Source organism: Fringilla coelebs, assembly GCF_963513975.1.
Source record: "Fringilla coelebs genome assembly, chromosome: 2".
Taxonomy (NCBI): domain Eukaryota; kingdom Metazoa; phylum Chordata; class Aves; order Passeriformes; family Fringillidae; genus Fringilla; species Fringilla coelebs.
Window position 1 is genome coordinate 87,265,335 of NC_140029.1, and position 19,727 is coordinate 87,285,061.

Sequence of the window (19,727 nt, forward strand, 5' to 3'; positions counted from 1 at the left end):
GGAAGGGGGACTGTGTGCGTGTGCAAAGCTGTCTCGACACCTCCCCTCGCCTCTTCCCCTGTTAAGGGGGGGTCTGCCAGCTCAGGAGTGGCACAGACTAGCGCAAGTCCTGCCTCCTTCCTCCTCCTCCTCCTTCTCCTCCTCCCAGATGTTCCCTTGTGTGCAGCCATCTGTTGAGCTCCCTCCTCCCTCCTCCTGCGGGGAAGGGGGCAGCCAGCTTGCCCGGCCAGCTGCACGCCTTGCACGGGAAGGAGGAGGGAGAAGGAGGAGAGCAGAAGGGGACAGCCGGCCCCGAGCCCTGCTGCTGCCGGCTCCCGGCGCCGCCCGCTCTCGCCCTGGGAACCGGCCCGGCGCTGGGAACGACCCCGGCCCCGGTGAGTGCCCCCCTCTGCCCCCACCCCCGCCATGACCCCCATCCCTTCCGTGCGCCCTCCACTCCCTCCCTGGCCCTTGCACACCTCTCTGCACCCCCTTCCAAACTTCCCCGCGTCTGCAGAAGCGTGGGGCTCATTTTTGGGGAGGGGGGAAGCTGTACCGCGATGAGCTGAGCTCTCCCCGCCGCCTCCCCGGGGATGCGCAGGGCCAGCCCCGGGGGTCCCTGCTGCGGAGCCCTCCCCAGCCTCAGAGTGCGGAAACTTTTTTCGGTGTGATGAGTTTTTCCTCGAGAGGGGGTCCAGAGGCAGGGGGTGCAGGATGGGGGGAAGGACAGAGGTCTCGGGTGGATGCAAACTACTTTTTTCCCCACCTCTGGTTTTTCCAGAGGGGGAGCTTTGCGGTGCGGTGTGTGCGTACAAGTCCCCAGGCCGGCTGCCCTCCCGGGATGAAGCGTCTCCAGCTGGAATCCCTTCACTTCTCCTTCCCCCCAGTGGAATGGTGGTTTCTAGAGGTCTCGGGATCGCCACGGCTGCAGAGTAATCCGAGCAGCAGCTGGAGGCTCCGCACCGCCTCCCGTGCCCGGCTTCGGGGCTTTGATTTCACACAGGGCTCCCTGTCTCCCCTCCTCTCCCTCCTCCTCCTCCCCCCCTCCTCTCCGGGCCCTCCCCTCAACTCCCGGGAGCGAAGAGAAGCTTTTTGGTGGGTTTCTGGTGCTGGGAGGCTCGCAGGGTCTGGAGCTTACTCAAGGTAAGGAGAGAAAGGAGAAGGAAAGGAAAGCTTAGAGGGGTCGGCTGGATGTGGTGTAGAAGCTGGAAGGTGCAGAGGGGGGGTGCTTGCCCCCCGGGTTGTATTGATAAAGGCATGGCAAAGGCATTCCTTTCTGGGAATTTCCCATCTGTGAGTGGATTAAGCTGACAGGGAAGGTGTGTTTGGGAAGGGGAGAGAGAAAGCAGAGCAAGATTTATTCATTCTCTCATTGAAGGAAAAAAAAAAAAGGCGGGGGGGGAAGGAAGAAAGAATGAAAGGAGCTGCTGGGTGTGACTTCTGAAGCAGGAGGTCAGAAAGCACGGGGCTCCCCTGATAGTGCACACACCCTGTAAACTTTCAAGCAGCTCCCAGGAAACTTGTTATTAATGCTGCAGTCATTAAAAGGCGCAGCCCACGGCAGATTCATTAGCTCAGTAAACCACAACACGTGCCAAGCTCTCTGGAAACAAAAGGGTCTGTCAACTTCACTCCTCTGGCTTGGGATTTGGGGAGCCTGGGAGGAGAGCGGCGCGGATGGAGCTGGTGGCTTTTGTCGCGGGGAAGTGGCATCGCCTCCGCTAGCCGACGCTCGCCGGCACGGTTCGAGAACGCAATTCCGTGGCAGCGAAGGCATTGGAGCACGGCTGCAGGGAAAGCACAGCGAACCCTGCTGAGCTCACGGCGCTCGTCGCGGCAGCGGGACGAGCAGCCCCCGGTCTCCCGAACGGAAAGCTTTCCCCGTGTGTCTGCCGTGATAAATCAGCCGCCGTCCGCCTGAATAACAGCATTCACTGAAGTTACAGTAGGAAACTTGTCTGGCTGGACACTGTGCCATTGCTCTGCGGAGAGCAGCCGGGGCCGATCGCTGGCGTTGCGCTGAAATATCGCATTGATTGCCGCTCCGAAGCTCGGCCGGCAGCACCGGGCTATTGCCGCGGTGAGGAGCAGGGCGAAGCGCGCCGGCAGAAGAGGCGCCGGGAAAAGGCAGGGTTGGACCATCTCGCCGGTCTCTCCGGGAACGAGAAGCACGCTGGATGTGTTAGATGCTGAAAGGAGCGGAGGAAGCTGGCACGTCCCTGGGAGGATTTGCAGGCTGAACTTGGCCGGGGGCTCGCTGTCGGCAGCCAGGCGCTCCCAGCACAGCGGGTCAGTGTGTGCCATCGCGCTGGCAAAGCGGGGCCTGGCTCCGGTCCCACCGTGACCCGAGGGAGGCAGTCCCAGCCCCTGGCCCGGAGAGGACGGGGAGGTGCCTGCTCGCATGCGGGTTATAAATGGCCCGAGGAGGAGCCGCCGCTTCCCTGCTCCAGAGGCGGCGGGTGCGCGGGGTGAGCGGAGCCCGACACGGGGGCAGGCAGGAGGCTGGGGGGCAGCGCTCGGACGGATTTTGCCTTGCGGCATCCCGGAGCAGGGCAGACGTTGCTGATTTGTGAATGAATTTGAGCAGCTGCTGTCAGAGGCAGTGGGGAGCAATAAGAGAATGCCTGGAGGGAGCGAGGACGTGACAGACATCCCAGGGGACATTAATTTCTGATGACAGGCTAGACTGGCAGGAAGGGCTGCAGGATTGGGATGAGGGTCTCCTGCACCCCTATTCCTTACAGCTAAGTGCAAGGAACAAACCAGCATTGAATGGATGAGAGGAAATTGGGAGAAAAAGGGAGGAAAAAAAAACATGCAGAAGTTTTTAGGGGTTTTGTGGATTTATTTTTTTTTTTAATATAGGGCAAAGCATCCTGTGCTCCCTCAGACAGCCACACAGTGAGCAGCAGTGAGTGTCACCCCTGTGCAAGACTGAGCTGGGAATAAAAGGTGAGCCACCGTCTTCCAGAGGTTTAGAGTTTTCCCTCCATCCCTAACTGCTTTTTTTTATCCTCTTTCAGTCTCTCCTCCTTCCTCCTTCTCCTCTTTTGTTAGCTGGTTGGTGGGGAGAAGCAGAGTCTGGAGGGTGGGATGAGACAAGGGATCCTTGTCCGGCAGCCCTCCTGACCCCTGGCACCCCCAGGCTCTGCACGGTAGCTGCAGCACTGGCTGCCTTGGCAGGCTATCAAAAGAAACTTCCAAACACGGAGATGTTGAGGGCTGGGAAGAGATAAAGGCTGGCTTGAGCAAGCTGTTTCTTGTCTTAAAACTTGGCACCTGGACCTATCGAGGCAAATGTATGAATGGCTCAGCCATTCATTACAAGGAAGTCTTGATATTTTAATTTTTATTGGATTTTTTTTTTGGGGGGGGGGTAATTTCCTGGGAGCTTTTATTGTATTCATGGTGTGCAGCAGAGGGGGAAGGAATTATGTGCTCTGAGAATCACCCCAGTCTTCCCATCTGCTTGCAGACACTGCAAGAGATTAAACCATCCTGGCTGCCTTAGCATGGGACATTCCTGAGTTGCATTAACCAGGCTGGAAATCTCCTGTCAGAGCAGTGGCAAACTGGAAAAAAGCACTTTATCTTCAGCATAGCAGACAGAGGGCCACGTGCTGTGTTTAATGTCTGAGTGCCGGTGTCTGCAGGCTTTCTTTTCCTTCCCCTTTCTCCCTTCCTCATTCTTTTTTGCAGTCTGTGTCTCTGTGATGGTGATTCCTCTCCCCTGATTCTTGCCAAAAGCTCAAACCCAGGGGTGGGGAGGGAAATCACGTAATGGTTTGGGTTGGACCTTAAAGATCATCCAGTTTCAACACCCTGGCTATGGGCAGGGACACTTTCCACTAGACCAGCTTATTCAAAGCCCCATCCAACCTGGCCTGAAATGCTTTCAGGGATGGTGGGGAAAAACCTGGGGATGGGCGTGAGTGTATTTTCAAGGATTTTTTTTTTTTTTTTTTTTTACTTTGAATACAATAATCCTCCTCAGGAAAAACTGAGACTCAAACTCCTGTTGTGACTGATGGGTCAAACCAGATGTGATTCCTCAACCCCATTGTGTCTGAGGTGACACATGTGCATGGGGCTTGTGTCACCTGTCTCCAGGGGGAGCAGGACATATCCCTGACCCCAAAAGTGCTGGTTTCCTCCCATCCTTGAGAACGTTATGTCTGTAGCAGTTGGCATGGTGAGGCCAAACTTCACAGAGCAGGACTGGGGAGATCCTTTCTCCAAAGCACTTTAATCCTACTGCAGAAGGTCAGTTTGTATCTGTCCAGGACCAAAGCATTGCAACTTCTTGCAAGTGATCTCCAATTCAAAGAATAATTGGATCGTAGGGTAACTGAACCTGGCCAGTCTCATCCATCCCCTTCCCTCTCCCCTGGCCTGGCTGCCCATTTTGCAGAGGGAAAAGCAGGGATGTTGTCCCTAGAGTGTCCAGGAAGGCAGGAGCTGATCATGGTGCCCTGTGGTAACATTTGTCTGGACCAGTTACAGCAGTGGCAGTGTTGGCTGGGGACTTCTGTGTGGGATGAGACCCACAGGCCTTGTGCTTCCTTCCCAGTTAAACTGGTGGGAATGAAGCCTGGGGATGGGGGTGAGTGAACACCTGTCAGACCTAGTACTAGTCATCCTTAAAGTGTCAGGAGGGAAACTGAGGCACTTAAATGGGGACTCAGGGTGGCATCAGTGGTGAGAAATTGGTCCTGCTGGGGAAATGGCTCTCCCAACCCACTTCAGATGATCTTTCTCCAAGATCCTCCACCAGCCAAGAGGGACTGGAGAATCCCAGGCCAAGGAGAGGAGGGAAATAGCTGAGGAGATACTGCACATCACGGGGGCAATGAAGTATCATCTGCAGTGGGAATGACACACTGCTGGTAAACCCTTTATCAGCTCTACCTACAACCCTTCCCCTCCCCAAATCCCCCCTTCCCAAACCTTGTAGGAGACCCACTGGGTTTAGTAAATGTCTCACATGCTTCACTGGGGTGAGAGCACCTCCTGAAGCCCCAGCTGATGCTCCACCAAGCAGTTTCACTGGCATTCATTGTTTGCAGCATCACAATGCAAAAAATTATTGGAGAGGAGGGGGCAAAGAAAGGCCATGAGGGGAATAAGATGGGAGCCTCCAGCTGTGCTGTTTGCAACAATAATGGCCAGGATTGTGTTTATTATCTCCTCAGTGGAGGGTCTGCAGCTGCACGCTGAGAGCCACAGACAGCAAAGGGGCCCAGAGATTATTGTGCATGGAAAAAAATCCAACCACAAAAATAAATAAAAAGCCCACAAAGGATCCCTGGGCCAGCTGGAGCAGTGCCATCAGGCACCCAGCTTAACTCCCAGTCTCCTCGTTTTGCCCTTCCTCACTGAAGTCAGCAACCCATCAGGGCTGTTAGGAGAAGGGAGATTGGCAGCTTCTGCCTTGACGAGAGATAAAGCTGCATGGGGTCATCTTAAAATCCTTCTGCCAGGGCTGAAGGTGCTGTCCAGCCAGGCTGAATTTCTTTTCCCCCTGCTTTCTCACGATTTTTTCCAGTGCTGGCTGCACCATGACGAAGGCACGCTGTTGGAGGCAGTACTTAAACCTGATCTGCAGCCACCTCTGTTGTAATGGATTCAATTGGATTCAATTCTCTTTGAGGTCTTTTCTAACCTTAATGATTCTGTGATTCAAGGCAAAAGAGTGGAAAGCCATTAGAGATACAGGATGATGGGGCTGTGATGAGTCGTTTGCTCTTGGTGGGATGTGTCTCACCAGGAAGAGCAGAGGCATCACCCTGGGATGTCTCACCTTCTCCTCCCTTCTCTCTCTCGTTTCCTTCCCCCTGCCCGGTCCATCTTCTCTGGGGGAGCCCATCCATGTCTGCCCGTGCAGCGTGGTCTCTCTGCAGCTCAGGCCAGCCCTCTGGGGTGATTGGAAGCAATCCAATCACCAGATCAGGGATGCGGGGTACATCCATAGGCATCACGCCTTTCCCTCATTGATCAGAGAGTTTCTGGTGGGCCCTTGCAGCCTGCACTTCCCTGGCAGAGAACAGGGTGACTGCCATCCCAGGGATGTGCGTGGCACATGGCATTTCCCAGCTGGGCACAGGGGCATGGCTGGTCAGCTCTTCCAACAGCTAAAACCAAGAAGTATCCAGTGTGGGTAGGAGGTTTCCTCTCCCCGTGCTGCACCTCTTAACGTTCCTCGCTGGCATATGGTGTTCATCCTGGAGTGCATTCCTCTGGAATTATATCATGTCTCTGGGAGCTGGAGTGCAGTGAAAAAGTGTCATCGTAGCAGGAGCCAGAGCAGGAGCTGTCTGGGGTTGGCTGTCAGGTGTGCGCCGCCAAGGGCTGAGGCTCCAGGAGAAGCTTGCTGGCATCATTTTCGCTTTCAATAATTGACTAGTTAAGAAAGGAGGGGGTTTAATCCTCTCAAGGTTACTGCTGTGATTTGGGTAAAGCCTGGGCACTCACAGGCTCCCTTTGTGCCTCACAGTGGGCTCTTGGGCACTGAAGGAGATGGGGCAGGTAGCTTCACCAGGTCATTCTACAGCAGAACGCTCTAGGGCTGGCATAAAACTCTGTGTAAACCTCTCCTTTTGCTATGAAGCACCATGTTGAAGGGCTGGTCTGTTCCCAAGTTTGTGCCAAAATAACGGAGGCCTCCCATTCTGGGACATGTCGCTATGATAAAAATTCTATTCAGGCTGAGTTTGAGATGGTTAAGAAAATATTTGTGTTCCTGGCAGAGATGAAGTCTCTCTTATACTCAGTGAGTGCCAGGATAGTGAGGCCTCCTGCTCTTGGAAATGCTCACAGTTAACAAGCAGAGCAGGAAGGACAAGAAATAGGAGTTGTTAGAGCTAAAAGAGTTCAGGATAGCCATGCTGGAAGTGATTCTAGAGCAGGAGAAAGTTATGAGCTCTTCCATCCCTTGCTGGCACCAGTTTGACTGATTCCATGCATCCCAGGCTGCTGGAAACCCCTTGCAGCTGCCAAAGCTCCCAGTTTGAGTGGTTCTGCAGCTGGAATAGCCAGGAGGCAATGGTGGGGCTGGGATGCTCACATCCTGTCTGCTCCCACAGAACCCTGTGAACCCCTCCTGGTGCTGCACCACTCCAACACCTGCCTTCCCCTGCCCCCAGCCTCTCAGGAGGCCTGGCAAACAATTTCCTTTTGGGAATGCCCCCTCTGGGCACAAGCACAGCTTGACTTGAGGCTGGAAAGAAAAATCGCTTTCAAAAGCCACAGGAGACTAATTCCTCCACCTGGAAATAAACTGCTATTAAGCTGACAGCTTTCTGGGCTGAGCAGAGAAGTGGGAATGTTGTGCAAATCCTGATGCCACAGTGATTTAATTTCTCATTTTCCTGTCCTGGTTGTGGCACCAGCATTTGAAGAAAAATTCCCTGGAGTTGGGCTGATCTTCCCCCACAAAATGCATCTTTTCAAGGCACAAAGCTTTTAGTGTGGCAGAAATTGTATTTCAGCCACAGATGTAAATGAGCTGGAAGTTACTCTATGGGCTGGCAGACCTGCCAGCACAGGTTTTCCTTTTGTCAGATCCCAAAATACACCACCCTGCACCTTGATTTCCTCCTCCAGGGGGAATGAGGGATGCCTGAGGGGGAAGATTGCACAAGTGGAATAAACTACCAGCTATTTAAGCACTAGGATGATAAATTATCTGTGGCCTCTTGCAAAGCAGATGGGAATTGTGACATTAACAGTTGTAACAAAGTTTATTTTAATAAGTATTTCCATTTCTTTATTAAATAAGGGATTTTCTTTTTACATAAAAAAAATAGAGCAGACACTTTCAGCCAAGCAAGCATTTCAGTCTCTTGTCCCAAGTAACAAGTAATAGGACAAGAGGAAACAGCTTCAAGTTGCACTAGGGGATGTTTATACTGCAAATTAGGGTAAATTTCTTCACCAAAAGGGTTGTCAAGCATTGGAACAGGATGCCCAGGGAAGTGTTTGAGTCACCATCCCTGGAGATATTTAAAAGATGTGCAGATGTGGCACTTGAGGACATGGTTTAGTGGTGGGTTTGGCAGTGCTGGGTTAACAGCTGGATTCAATGATATTCAAGGTCTTTCCCTACCTAAATGATTCTATATTTGAACACAGCTCCATAGTGTGGAGCTGTAGGGTTTGGAGGTGCTGGGTTCCCTCTAGGTCAATCACACACATCTTCTCTGCAGCCCATGTGGTGGCTTGAGGGGTTGCTTGGCTTTGCCTTTGGGGTTGTGTAATGGTTTTGATGTTTTTGATGCTTAATTTAGCTTTGCCTTTGCTAATCTTATCTATCCTATCCCCTGTAACATCTACAAAAATCTCCCGAAAGGATGGAGAACATGTTTGGATGCTGGAAAGTCATTGCAGTTTTGGCTCAGCAATTTCTGTCCAGAGAGGAGAAATGCAAATGGAAATAACCAAGACAGAAAAATGTGAAATAGTATATTGTTTTTTGTTCTTTGCCCCTTCTGGCTGTCCACAACCTTTATTCCATGGGGTTTGGTGAGATTCAAGTCCTGCAAACACAGACTTGATGCAGAGCAGCGGGGTTCTTGTCCAGATCAGGAAGCAGCATCTTGTCTCTGTTTATGCAGTTTCTCCTCTCCTCACTGGTTTCCACTTGAACATCAAGCTGTTGACTTTAACTCTTTGAATGTGACTGTCCAGCCAATTTCTTATCCACTGAGTCATCCAACCATCAGATCCACATTTTCTCCATAGAGATTAAGATGTTGTGTGGATCAGTGTCAAATGCTTTGCACAAGTCCAGGTAGACAATGTCACTCGCTCTTCCCTCATGCCCCAACACTGTAACTGTGTCATAGAAAGCCATGAAATTTGTCCAGCAGGATGTGTCCTTAGTGAAGTCATGCTGGCTGTCACAAACTACCTCCTTATTTTCCGTGTGCCTTAGCAAAGTTTCCATGAGAATCTGCCCCATGATCTTGCCAGGCAAAATAATTAAAGCACAAAGGAATTCATAGCAAAACCTTTTTTTTTTTTTTCTTTTTGCATTCCTTGCATTTCATTCTGATTTTTCCCAGGGAGCAGGAGCATGGAGCAAAAAGCAGGATTCAGGCACCTGCAAGGATGCCTTTTCACTCCTGCTCAAACCCTTGGTGTCCCTTTACATTAAACCACAAGGGCTAAGTCGCCACCCCACTGACTGAGCTTCCCTTCATCTAACACTTGCATACACTGGTGAGGGAAATAGGGTTGCACATCCATGTGTTTATATCCCACGAGAAAATTTGGGATGCCTCTGCTGTTCTAAGTAGCTTTGCAAGTCCCACAGATAAAATCATCAGTGTGAAGGGTGATAACTTAACCCTTAAAAGTGACTCATGCAATGTCTCCTGACGGAGGCTTCCATGAAATCAAGTGCAATTTAGAAGAGCCAAGGCACTGATTCTGATCCTGCTGAAAGATCAGAATCTTTCCGATTTCTTTCAGAAAGAGTTACACCAAGAGTAGCTCCACTGAACTCTCTCAAACCCATCTAACAAATGCAGGATTAAACATAAAAACCACATACTTCTTGGATTCCCATTAGCTCTCCTCTCCCTAAACCCCAGAAGTCTCAAACACTGAGTATAAAACCAGGACTGTTTGCAAAGTGTCTTCCAAACCAGCAAACAACAAAGCATAGCAAGTGGATCAGAAAACACTGTTCTCATTTACACCAACATTTTTTGTGAGGCTTAATAATATTTATCAAGAGCTCTTTGCAGAATTTATGTGGGGAAACCTTCTGCAGGAAGAGCTGGTCTGAAGCAGCTGAAGCAAAAGCCTGAATGACCTTTACTTTCAATAGATTCACACAAAAAAAACCAACAACAAAAAAAGAGTAACCTTGTCAGCAGCAGTCTCTTTATTATGGGAGGGGTGTGTGTCTGCAGCAAGGGTTTAATGGTCTCTGGCTGTAGGCTGGTTTGAGCTAGTTTTGCTGCCTGCTCAAATTGGCATATGGGATCTGGAGACCCGACCGCGATTGCATCTGTGGCGTCATTTGGGCTCAGCCGGGAGAGTCCACGCTGGAAAAGTGTAGCTGCTGCTAGTGCTGCACTTTAGTCGGTAATTATTCTAATTTTGCAGAATAATTAATGGGTGGAGAAGGGGGGGAAAGGTCTCTTATGCAATTTTGTTGTCAAGAAGCAACTCTGGAGCATTCTGGTGCTCTGGAGCTGCTGTCCCAGCTGCCACTTAGCCTCCAAGACATTTAAAAAGAGAAAGAGCCAGAGCCAACTTTTTTTTTTTTTCCCCTTCAGTCTGGAGGATTTATGACCTCTATCATAACCTATGCACTTGTTTCACTTTCCAATAACGTTCCTTTTCCCCTGACCCCAATTAGTGCTGGCAGCCAAGTGGGCCTGGTGAGCTTTGCTGTGAAGACTTTGTTTATTTCTTTACTTGGCTAAGAGGCGGAAGGCAATCCCAAAATTCTCCTCCTGAAATATTGTTGCTAATACAACTCTTTTGTCCTTGGCTAGGACAACAACTCTATTTGAGACAGGTGGACTTCAGCTCTTCCTTTTTGCCTTTTTTCTTTGACATTTGGTCTATTTTTTGCTAATCCAGAATTAATGTTGGCAAGAAATGTAGAAATTACCAGGATCTGCCCACCATGCCTTACAGTTTCATATCTGATCTGGTCTAGGTGTGGGCTGCTATGGAAAAGACAGATTCTGTGTTCTCCACTCCTGTGTGAGAGCTGCTAACCCTATGGGTGGTCACCAGAATTTGTTGGAAAACTGACCCGGCAAAGGGGAAAGAGAAAGATCAGAGGGGTTTTTGTTGGATCTGTGACCCAAACTGGTTTATCCAAGTGCACCTGGTTATTGGGAGGGACTAGGGTTTGGAAGATGCAGCCAAAAATGGGGTGGGAAGCAGTAACCAGGGAGACTGGGCATCCTGCTCTGTCATGGACAAGGGAGAGAGGGATGTCTCCAGGGATGTGTATGGTCTTAGGTTGGTTTCATCCCCTTCTGGAGCAATTGCATTCTCTTCACCCCACCATAGAGACACTTGGTGTTTTGGGGCTTTTTTTGCACTTCTTACCCATGTACCTCAAGCTTCATTGGGTGAATTTGGGCCTTTAGCCCAACCCCAGCTGCATTTCAGATGATGCATTATTCAGAGGCATGTTGAGGGAGGCTGAGGCAATGAAGAATGGGGCAGCTGTTTCCTGACTCCATCAAACAGAAAACTCTAAAACACCTCCCCTTGTATTATTTCTTTAATTAGTCATTGATTTTTTGCTATGGGGAATTCCAACTTGGTGGTTGCCAGGGCAACTGGAGGTAGCCTAGGTAGCATCCTCTTAATATCTGCGTTCCCAAAGAGGGGGACCAGTCCCCAAGCAATGGGCCTCCATGCAGGGAGGGATGTGTCAGCTAATCTCCCTAATGAGAAAAGTCTTTGAGGGAGAGGAGGAGGAAGAAATCAAATGCAGTGAGAAGTGTGAATTGGCAACAACACCATAACAAAGCTTTTTTCTCTCGCACCTCACTCCCTGACCATTATCTGAGGCCTGGCATCCCTCTGCAATCTGATTTTAGTGTTGGGGGCTTTTTGTCTGGGAAATTTCAGTGTGAGTTTTCTGTGTGAGTCCTGCCACACGGCATTGCAATGGATGAGCATAGCAGGGAGAAGGCACGAGGGCATCCGCAGGCTAAAGGGGAGATGTGGGATCTGAGGAGAAGGCTGGCATCCTGCTAGAAGCTTGGTCCAACACTGGCTCCATTAACAACCTCAGGCTCTCCTTCTGGTTGTCTCAGAGTATTTGCAGACAGGATGAGCCAGATACAAAGACCAGAGCCCTGCAGTCACTACAGGCACCTGAAACGTGGGGGAAGGTATTGCACCCCCAGCAGCTCCTATTGCAATCAGCAGGTATAAAAAGACCCCTAGAGCTTCCAGATGGCCAAAACGTATCACTGGGATTTCTCCATACCTCAGTAGCCATAGAAATGAAGAGGACACGGCTAAACCAGCCCCAGGGTGGGCTGCTTTCTCCCAGTGACTTTCCCCTCACTGTCCGAGGTGATGGTGCCAGTGGTTTCTTGTCCATGGTGCTTACCTAGGTGAAACTCCCCAGTGTTGCAAGAGGATAACTCCTCTTCCTTTTACCAGGGAATACCTTGGCTTCCTGCCTTTATCAACAAAGCAGCTCGTGGGCAGCAATCCAAAGGCATTTTGGTGCAGTTTCAAATACACACTGTACGCAGAACTGTAAATGCCTGCGGTCTGTTTCTTTCCCCATTTCAAAGAGAACTATTGGTTGTTCCACACAATAATAAAACATGCCTGTACCTGACTAAGCTCTTTGCCAGTTATCTGGCAATGCAGGAGTCTCTTTCTTGGACTGGAAGATGACCAGTAACTTTATTTCTCCCATCTTTTATCAGAGCTATTAACCAAGCGGCATGTTTGCCTGTGATGCTCCATGCTGCTCCATAAGAGAATTTCCAACTGGTACTAATGGATTGTATCCCATCTGCAAAGCAATTGCAGAGCCAGTAAGGGAGAATTTGTGGCAGTGCTGTGAGGAGGGAAGAGGCAATAGATGCTGTGCACATACTTCAGCTGAGCTCTGTGCACTGCATTTTAGCTGTGTCATGTTTTGTCTTTATTGCTGGCTGAAGTGATGTGTGTTGCAGTGAGAGACACTGTATCTGCCCACTTCTGGTGATCATTTTTGAGGCTGATCAGGAGGGGAATTCCTATATCAAAAGGGTTTGAGCAGGTGCATATCAAAGCCCTGCATCGGTTTTCAATCTTCTCTCAATTCATAGAATGATATAATAGCTTGGATTGGAATAGAGCCTTTAAAGGCCACCCAGTCCAACTCCCCACAATAGTCAGGAGCATCTTCAACTAGTCCAGATTGCTCAGAGCCCCATGCAACCTGGACTTGAATGTTTTCAGGGATGGGGCATCTACCACCTCTCTGGGCAGCCTGCCAGAGTTTTACCACCTTCATCATAGAAAACTACTTCCTTAGATCTAGACTGAATTATCCCTATTTTAATTTAAAACCATGGACCCTTGTCCTACCACTACAGGCCCTATTAAAAGTTTGTTCCCAGTTAAATTAGGGCTTTGGATTTTGTCCTCTTACTTTTGTTCAGATGCTCCTTAAGAAGCCAATGAAGGTTTTAGCAGTGCTCAGAAAGTAAAATTTCACATTGGTGTGTCTTTGGACTTCCTGGTATATGATTCAGCTCCCACCAGAGCTAAAACAATTCTATGAGGAAATGAGCTGCACTTTTGAAGGAGAAGTTGGGAAGTCCATTCCATGTAGAGACATCCAGTGGGAATAGCCACTGGGTAGAATATGGAAGAAGAAATGCCAGCAGACTGGGCTGATACCAATGTTGGTACTTCCCTGTATGTGAGATATTTAACATTTGAGGTTTTGCAGTTTTAGTTTACAAGGAACTCCCCACTGCTGTAACTTCCCCTGGTAATAAAACATTTCAGTGCAATCCAAATTCAGCTTCATGAAAAAATTAAAATAGTAGTATTTATTTTAGGAGGGACTGCAGAAGGCAGCAAGCTATGTGTCTGCACAGAACCAGAGGGGATCAGCCTTGATGTCATTAGGAAAGGGATATCTGGAACAATGTCTGCAGAGAAGAGCCCTACCCCCTATGTCCTCTCTGCACACATATGTGTTTTCTCAAGAAACAGTTGAGATGGGCTGAGGCTAGGGCTCATCTTACCAATTTTCTGTTGTTTCTATAGAATAATGGACCCCAAAGGGGCCTTTAGCAATGGTTTAGTTGCAGGCAACTTGGCCAGAGTCCCAGTCTCTGCTCTCTGTTTGCAGGAGGTCTGGGAGACACTGCCATACAACTCACATCAGTGATCAGGACAGTGTTTTAGCAACATTTTCCCCCCTTGGCTTTTTTTGCACATTGGCAAGTAGTCCCCAGTCAGTCTCCTGGGAATGAAGACCATGCTGAAAAGGGAGAGAAACTGAATACAAGGGGTGGATGAGGGGAGATGAAGTGTGAATTTCTAGGAAATAGTCTTGGGAAGGTGCAAGGGCTGTGAGGAAGGAATCTCAGGCAGATCAAAGAGTGTGTGGGAAACACGATACTGCAAGGAAGTTAATGAAGTGATTTTAAACATGGTGGGAAAGGTAAGACAGCAGGGAGGCTGAAGTGCTGATGGGAACGTTCATTTAAAGGGATTTCTTTTACTTTTTTCTTGTTAAATGAGCAGTTGGCACATGAGTGTTTGTTTATGGCCAGCAGCATAGCCAAGGACCAGCGCTGACGGATCTGCTTGTCTGGCTTGGTGAGATTTTTTTTTGTTTCCAGCCTTCTGGAGACCTTGTTTGTAAGGCATGAGGAGTCATCACCCATGACTGCAATAGGAACCCGCTAGGACAGTCCTTGCTGCCTCTGCTGACCTGCAGGATGCTGACATGCTCCTGTGCATCCTCTCCAGAGACGCAGAGCTAAAGGTTGTTTTGGCTGTCTCTTGAAATCGTGCAGCTGTTGTTGCCCCCTGTTGTGTGGGTGAGTTGTTAGGATGCCATCTGAAGAAGTTCAGCAAAGCTGGAGCACACAGATCAGCTCTCTGCCTCTCTTGTGTGAGATGATGGAGAGACAGAAATGTCTTGGAGGGAGATGGGTCAAAACCAAAGTAGTGGAGAGAACTCTTTGCTTACTGGCACTGTTAATCGGAGAGAATATTTAATGCAATTAGCAGAGGCTCCCCAAAGACTCCATATGAAGCAAATCTCCACTGTGCAGGGGGCTGGGCCCACCACAGCAAAGGCTGTGAACAAGCCTTGGTTCCTCTGCTCTGGTAGAAGCTGCCACCAGGCCAAGGAGGCTTGTTTTCAGCCACATAATACAAATCCAAACTTCTAAAATCTGCATCTCAAGTCCAAGGAAGGGACATGGGATGTCCATTTGTGCAGTAAGGAGCTGGCCTTTTCTTCCATGGTACAGTCAAAAGTTTATATGTTTGATAGATCATGCTTTAAGGCAGCCCACTGTTCTTACAGCTCATTTCCGATTTCGCCTCAGTTTGGTTATGTGTGTAAAGTCTGCTGACCCAATTTTTTTTCTCCATTAAGTTCCCACTGGAATTCAAAACATGAGAGAAAAAGTCTTTGGGATATCCATGCTATTTAAGGGTATGCTTAATCTCTCCCTTTTTAAAGAGAAAGGACAAGACTGCATAAGTCAAACAGTTACACATCCTTCATAAAGTAATTTCTACAGCAACCAAATCTGCTTTTCTATTGTCTCATTTTCCAGGAGAACAATGCATTTCCTGGCCTGGTTCAATCTGCTGCTTCTCCTTCCTTGCTTTGGTACCACAAAAACCTGCTTCCCTGGCTGCCACTGTGAAGTGGAAACCTTCGGTCTCTTTGACAGCTTTAGCCTGACCAAGGTGGACTGCAGTGGAATAGGCTCCCACATTGTTCCTGTCCCAATCCCTCTGGACACCTCCTACTTGGATCTATCATCAAACAAACTGGAAACAATAAATGAATCGATGCTTACTGGCCCTGGATACACCACCCTGGTGAGTCTCGACCTGAGCTACAACAAAATTGCCAAGATTTCCTCCACTACGTTCTCCAGGCTTCGGTACCTGGAGTCCTTGGATCTGAGTCATAACTCTCTGGAAGTCCTTCCGGAGGACTGTTTCTCCAGTTCTCCTCTAAGTGACATAGATTTGAGCAATAACAAACTTTTGGATATAGCTATGGACATTTTTGCTTCAAAAGGACAAGGCAAATCCCTGAATGTGGATCTCTCCAATAATAAGCTCAGCACAATTACAAGACACCATGAAAAGAGCATTCCCAACATACAGAACTTAAATCTTTCTGGAAACAGGCTAACATTTGTACCAAACCTTCAAGGCATTCCTCTCCGATATTTAAATCTTGATGGAAACCCTCTGGTTAAGGTTGAGAAAGGAGACTTCACAGGGCTGAAAGACTTGATTCATTTATCCCTCAGTGGCCTGCATGGCTTTAGGGAGTTATCTCCTCAGAGCTTCAAGGATCTCCAAGCCCTCCAGGTTCTGGATTTATCCAACAATCCCAACTTGAGGTCACTGTCTGCTGAAGTTATCTTTGGTCTGAACTCCCTACAAGAGCTCAACCTCTCTGGGACAGGCATATCATCCTTGCCAAAGACCTTGCTGAAATACCTGCCTTCCATCAAAAGCATCACCTTAGGGAAGGACATACAGTGTCTTAAGACCATCAAAGAAGGACAGTACCACCGACAAATTGGGCTGACCAAAAAAGAAGTCCTCAGTTGCTATGACAGCCATGGATCCGTAGCAGCAGCACCTTATGTTTTGTGATGAAAGCTGGGGAGAAGAAGGGGTGGGGCAGGGAGGGCGGGGGGACAGGGGACTTGTACAGGTGTCGGACTGAGATGGCTTGCAGTGTGCCTTTTGTAAAACTGTCAGTAATTTATATATTTGTATTTGCCAATAGCTGATTGTTTGTGGATTTTATAAACTCTCAAATCTCGGTCCGCATTATCCGCAGGCTCCGGATTTTAGCTGGCACACTGAGGTCCTCACTCGTGCCGTTGGCTCAGGAGTGGTGATGCTGGACCATGTGGGGACAAGTTGCTCTGCAGGTCCCAGGGCAGAACACGCAGTCTGGAGCAAACCTTTCATGCCTCAGACACGTTTGTAGGAGCAAAGCTACACCTCTGCAAAGCACACACCAAAATGTACCAGCTCTGTAGCTGCTTGCTTACAAACGCATGCACCATCCTTCTTTTAATTATTACTTCCCAAAATGTGCCTTCTGGATGTTGCCTTCATTAGCAGCACCCTGTTTTCTGTCGTGCACTTTCAGTCTTGAAGAAGCATTTCCAGACAAACCTGAATACAGGGTGTACCTAATGTGCTGGGTTTTACATATTATTTGCGTAAGTGTGCAATGAACATTGAGTAAATTGAGACATTTTCCCACCAATTTCTCCTTGTTTTCCCACCTTGATCTTTTTCATGTCTAACTAACTAAGGTCCAACTTTGGCAACCTCCTGTCTTTTTAACCTCAATGAGCCATTGGTCAGAGATGATGTGCAGCAGAGGAAGGGAAGCAGAGGGGTCAGCTAACAGCCACATCTCATCCAGGAACTAGCCTTTGATGAAGGAGACTGCAAAGGGAAGAGATCATGTAGCCTAGCTCAGAAAAAAAAAATTAAAATAATCCCCCCTCCCTTTCTGGGGAAGCTTGGAAGGAAACTTTGACAGGGATTCTTTCTTGATGACCTTATCAAACCAAGATGCAGTCCTCGAGGATATGAGAGTAAGTTGTTTCCAGGCTGACATTCCCCATCTGAGCAGAACATCTGCAGCTCATCTGGGCATATGTGAGGCAACTTGCAGTGCCAAAACACTTCTGAGAACGTGCCAGGGGAAGAATTAACACTGATGCTTGTGGCCCTGGAGCACTTTGCTTATCAGAGAAAAGATCTTTGGGGTTTTTTCCAGAGTTGTGCCTTTTCTTTCTCTCACACAGCTCCTTGGTTGCCATGTGAATCTGATAAACTGAAATCTGATAAAGCGCCTGGTCCTCAAAGTTTTGCTGATTTTTTTCTCTCCATTGCTGAAATGCTGGCAAAGGGAAACCCCTCTGGAGCCTCTTTTTCTCCAGTCTAGGAGGAAGTGGGAGAAGGCAGCACAACATGACTCAATGCCATGTGTGAAGCCTCCAATTTGCTTATAGGAGCAGTGGAGGTGACTGCTGAGGTCTGGTCCACATCTGGCATGCTCTGTCCAGGGGGATGGGATGTTGTGGATGGGGGTAATTCCTAAGCTGATCTGCAGTTTGGTCTCTAAACCCTGCATCAGGGCCACTTTAAATGTTTGATTTACGGAGATCCATGTAAAGGTGATGCAGATATAAACTCATAACTGTCCTTGGGAGTGTTGGAAGAAGCTCAGGTTTTGTCCTCATACCCCCAAAAGTCTGGAAAGTCAAAACCCTGTTGCCCAAACCCACTGACTCCATAAAAGTCAGAGTCAACACCCAACTTTGGATACTGAAATTTGGTACTGAAATACTCCCACATTTCCATTTATCTCAATTTCAATAAATTTTTTGGGTAGCATAGGGTGGGATTTTCACCCCTTCCTTCAGTTTTGGGGATTCTTCCCCTCTACTGAGCCTTTGCGATGTTTGACCAGCCTTCACAATCACAGGAAACACTGATTTTCTTAAAAAGGCAATGGGGCTGCCTGTGGGCAGAGATCTGGAGGGGAACAGCAACAAACTGCAGTGCAGGACAGGGGCAGTTTGTGAGGAAGGATGTGGGAGTTTTACTGGATTTTGCCTTTTTAAGAGAATTATTTTCTGCTGGCAGAAAATGTATTTTTTTTAAAGAAAGCTGTTTACTTTTTTAAGCCTGTACATAGATGAAACATTGCGGCTATCACCTACCGTCAAAGTTACTGTCTTTGCAGCACTGTGGTAAATTTAAAACCCAATGTGACAATCCAATTGAAGACTGCAAGATTTCCTTGTGTAATCTCACACTAGCTGCTAGCTAAACTAGTCTTAGCAAAAGCTGGCAAATACTGTCACTGTGTTAGTCTGTTTTTTTAAAGAACCTGCAGCATTGTAAGGCTTTGTGATTACTCACAATATAATAAAGTGATTTGGAGGAGAATAAACCCAGATCCCGCAGATTTATTGCTTTAATGCTGAGCGGGTGGCAGCTGTCCCTGGGTCTGAAGTGCAGCACGGCTTCTCTCCTTCTCTGCTGATCCCCACTGCCCCCATGGGTGTTGCACCTCCAGACTGGGGGCAGGATTTGTCCCACAGTGCTTGGCTCACTGCGCTTTTCAGTGATGGAAAGACTTGAGAGCTTCTCTGGTTGACTTGAAGGAAATTAGGAACGCATGGCCGTGAAGCAGCAGAGAGCATGTGGTGCAAATTCCCTGCTCCAGGACCTGCTCCAAAGCTTTTGGAGCAGGTGGAGATTTCTTTGTGGATTTGACCAATCTGGGACACGGTCTGCTCGTGTTGAAAGGCTGGGTTTGCAGCAGGCAGGGTGATGTGGGGAGACACACAAGACCATGGAAGAATACAAAACCATGTAGATGTGGTGCTTAGGGAGACTGTTTAAGGGTGGACTTGGCAGTGCTGAGTTAAGGGTTGAACCTGATGATCTTACAGGTCTTTTCCATCCCTAAAGATTCCATGATTCTGTGGGGGTGGGAGGGAGTAAAGGGGTGCAGAAGTGATTCCACAGCACAGAAAGCTGATCATTGCCCAACCACAGAGCTTCTGGCAGTGAGACACACGTAATCCAGTCTCAGCACTCTCCTCTGCAGAGCTGGGGCTGCTGCACAGAGGGCTAAAACCATGCAGAGCCTTTGCACCTAAAGAATAAACAGAAACCTCTCTGGAGCGGTCTTCCTGCTCTTAAATAGCAAATTTAGTTTTAAAGGCTGTGTATAAAAGTGGTGCAAGCAGAGACTCACTGAGGAAACTGCCTACAGGAAGTTTCAATGTTCCCGTTCCTCCCGAGCCTGAAGGAACAACTGCATCTTCCACCCAGGCAGGCAGACTTGCAGGCAGCCTGGAAGAGGCTGTTGGTTCTTTACCTGTTTCCCCAAAATGCCCCATCCTCCCAGATGGCATACAGCATAGTCAGATGATAGCCTGGGGTGTGAGATCATCAGGAAAGGCCAAATATTGCTCATAGGACTATTATGGACTGTA

The 19,727-nt window shown here is 48.7% G+C and overlaps 1 protein-coding gene across 2 annotated transcripts; it reads left to right on the plus strand.

The window, feature by feature from the left end:
* Nucleotides 1-256: 256 nt before the first annotated feature.
* TSKU (tsukushi, small leucine rich proteoglycan) lies at nt 257-16,341 on the plus strand (the record flags this gene model as incomplete). Of its 2 annotated transcripts, XM_084226733.1 has the most annotated exons (3): nt 257-374; nt 2,845-2,931; nt 15,276-16,341. In XM_084226733.1, exon 3 carries the CDS (start codon nt 15,283-15,285, stop codon nt 16,339-16,341), a length of 1,059 nt encoding a protein of 352 aa, XP_084082859.1. In that variant the 5' UTR covers nt 257-374; nt 2,845-2,931; nt 15,276-15,282. The 2 variants fall into 2 exon arrangements, with proteins under 2 accessions (XP_084082859.1, XP_084082860.1); XM_084226734.1 differs by lacking the exon at nt 2,845-2,931 and having other exon boundaries at nt 264-374.
* Nucleotides 16,342-19,727: the final 3,386 nt, after the last annotated feature.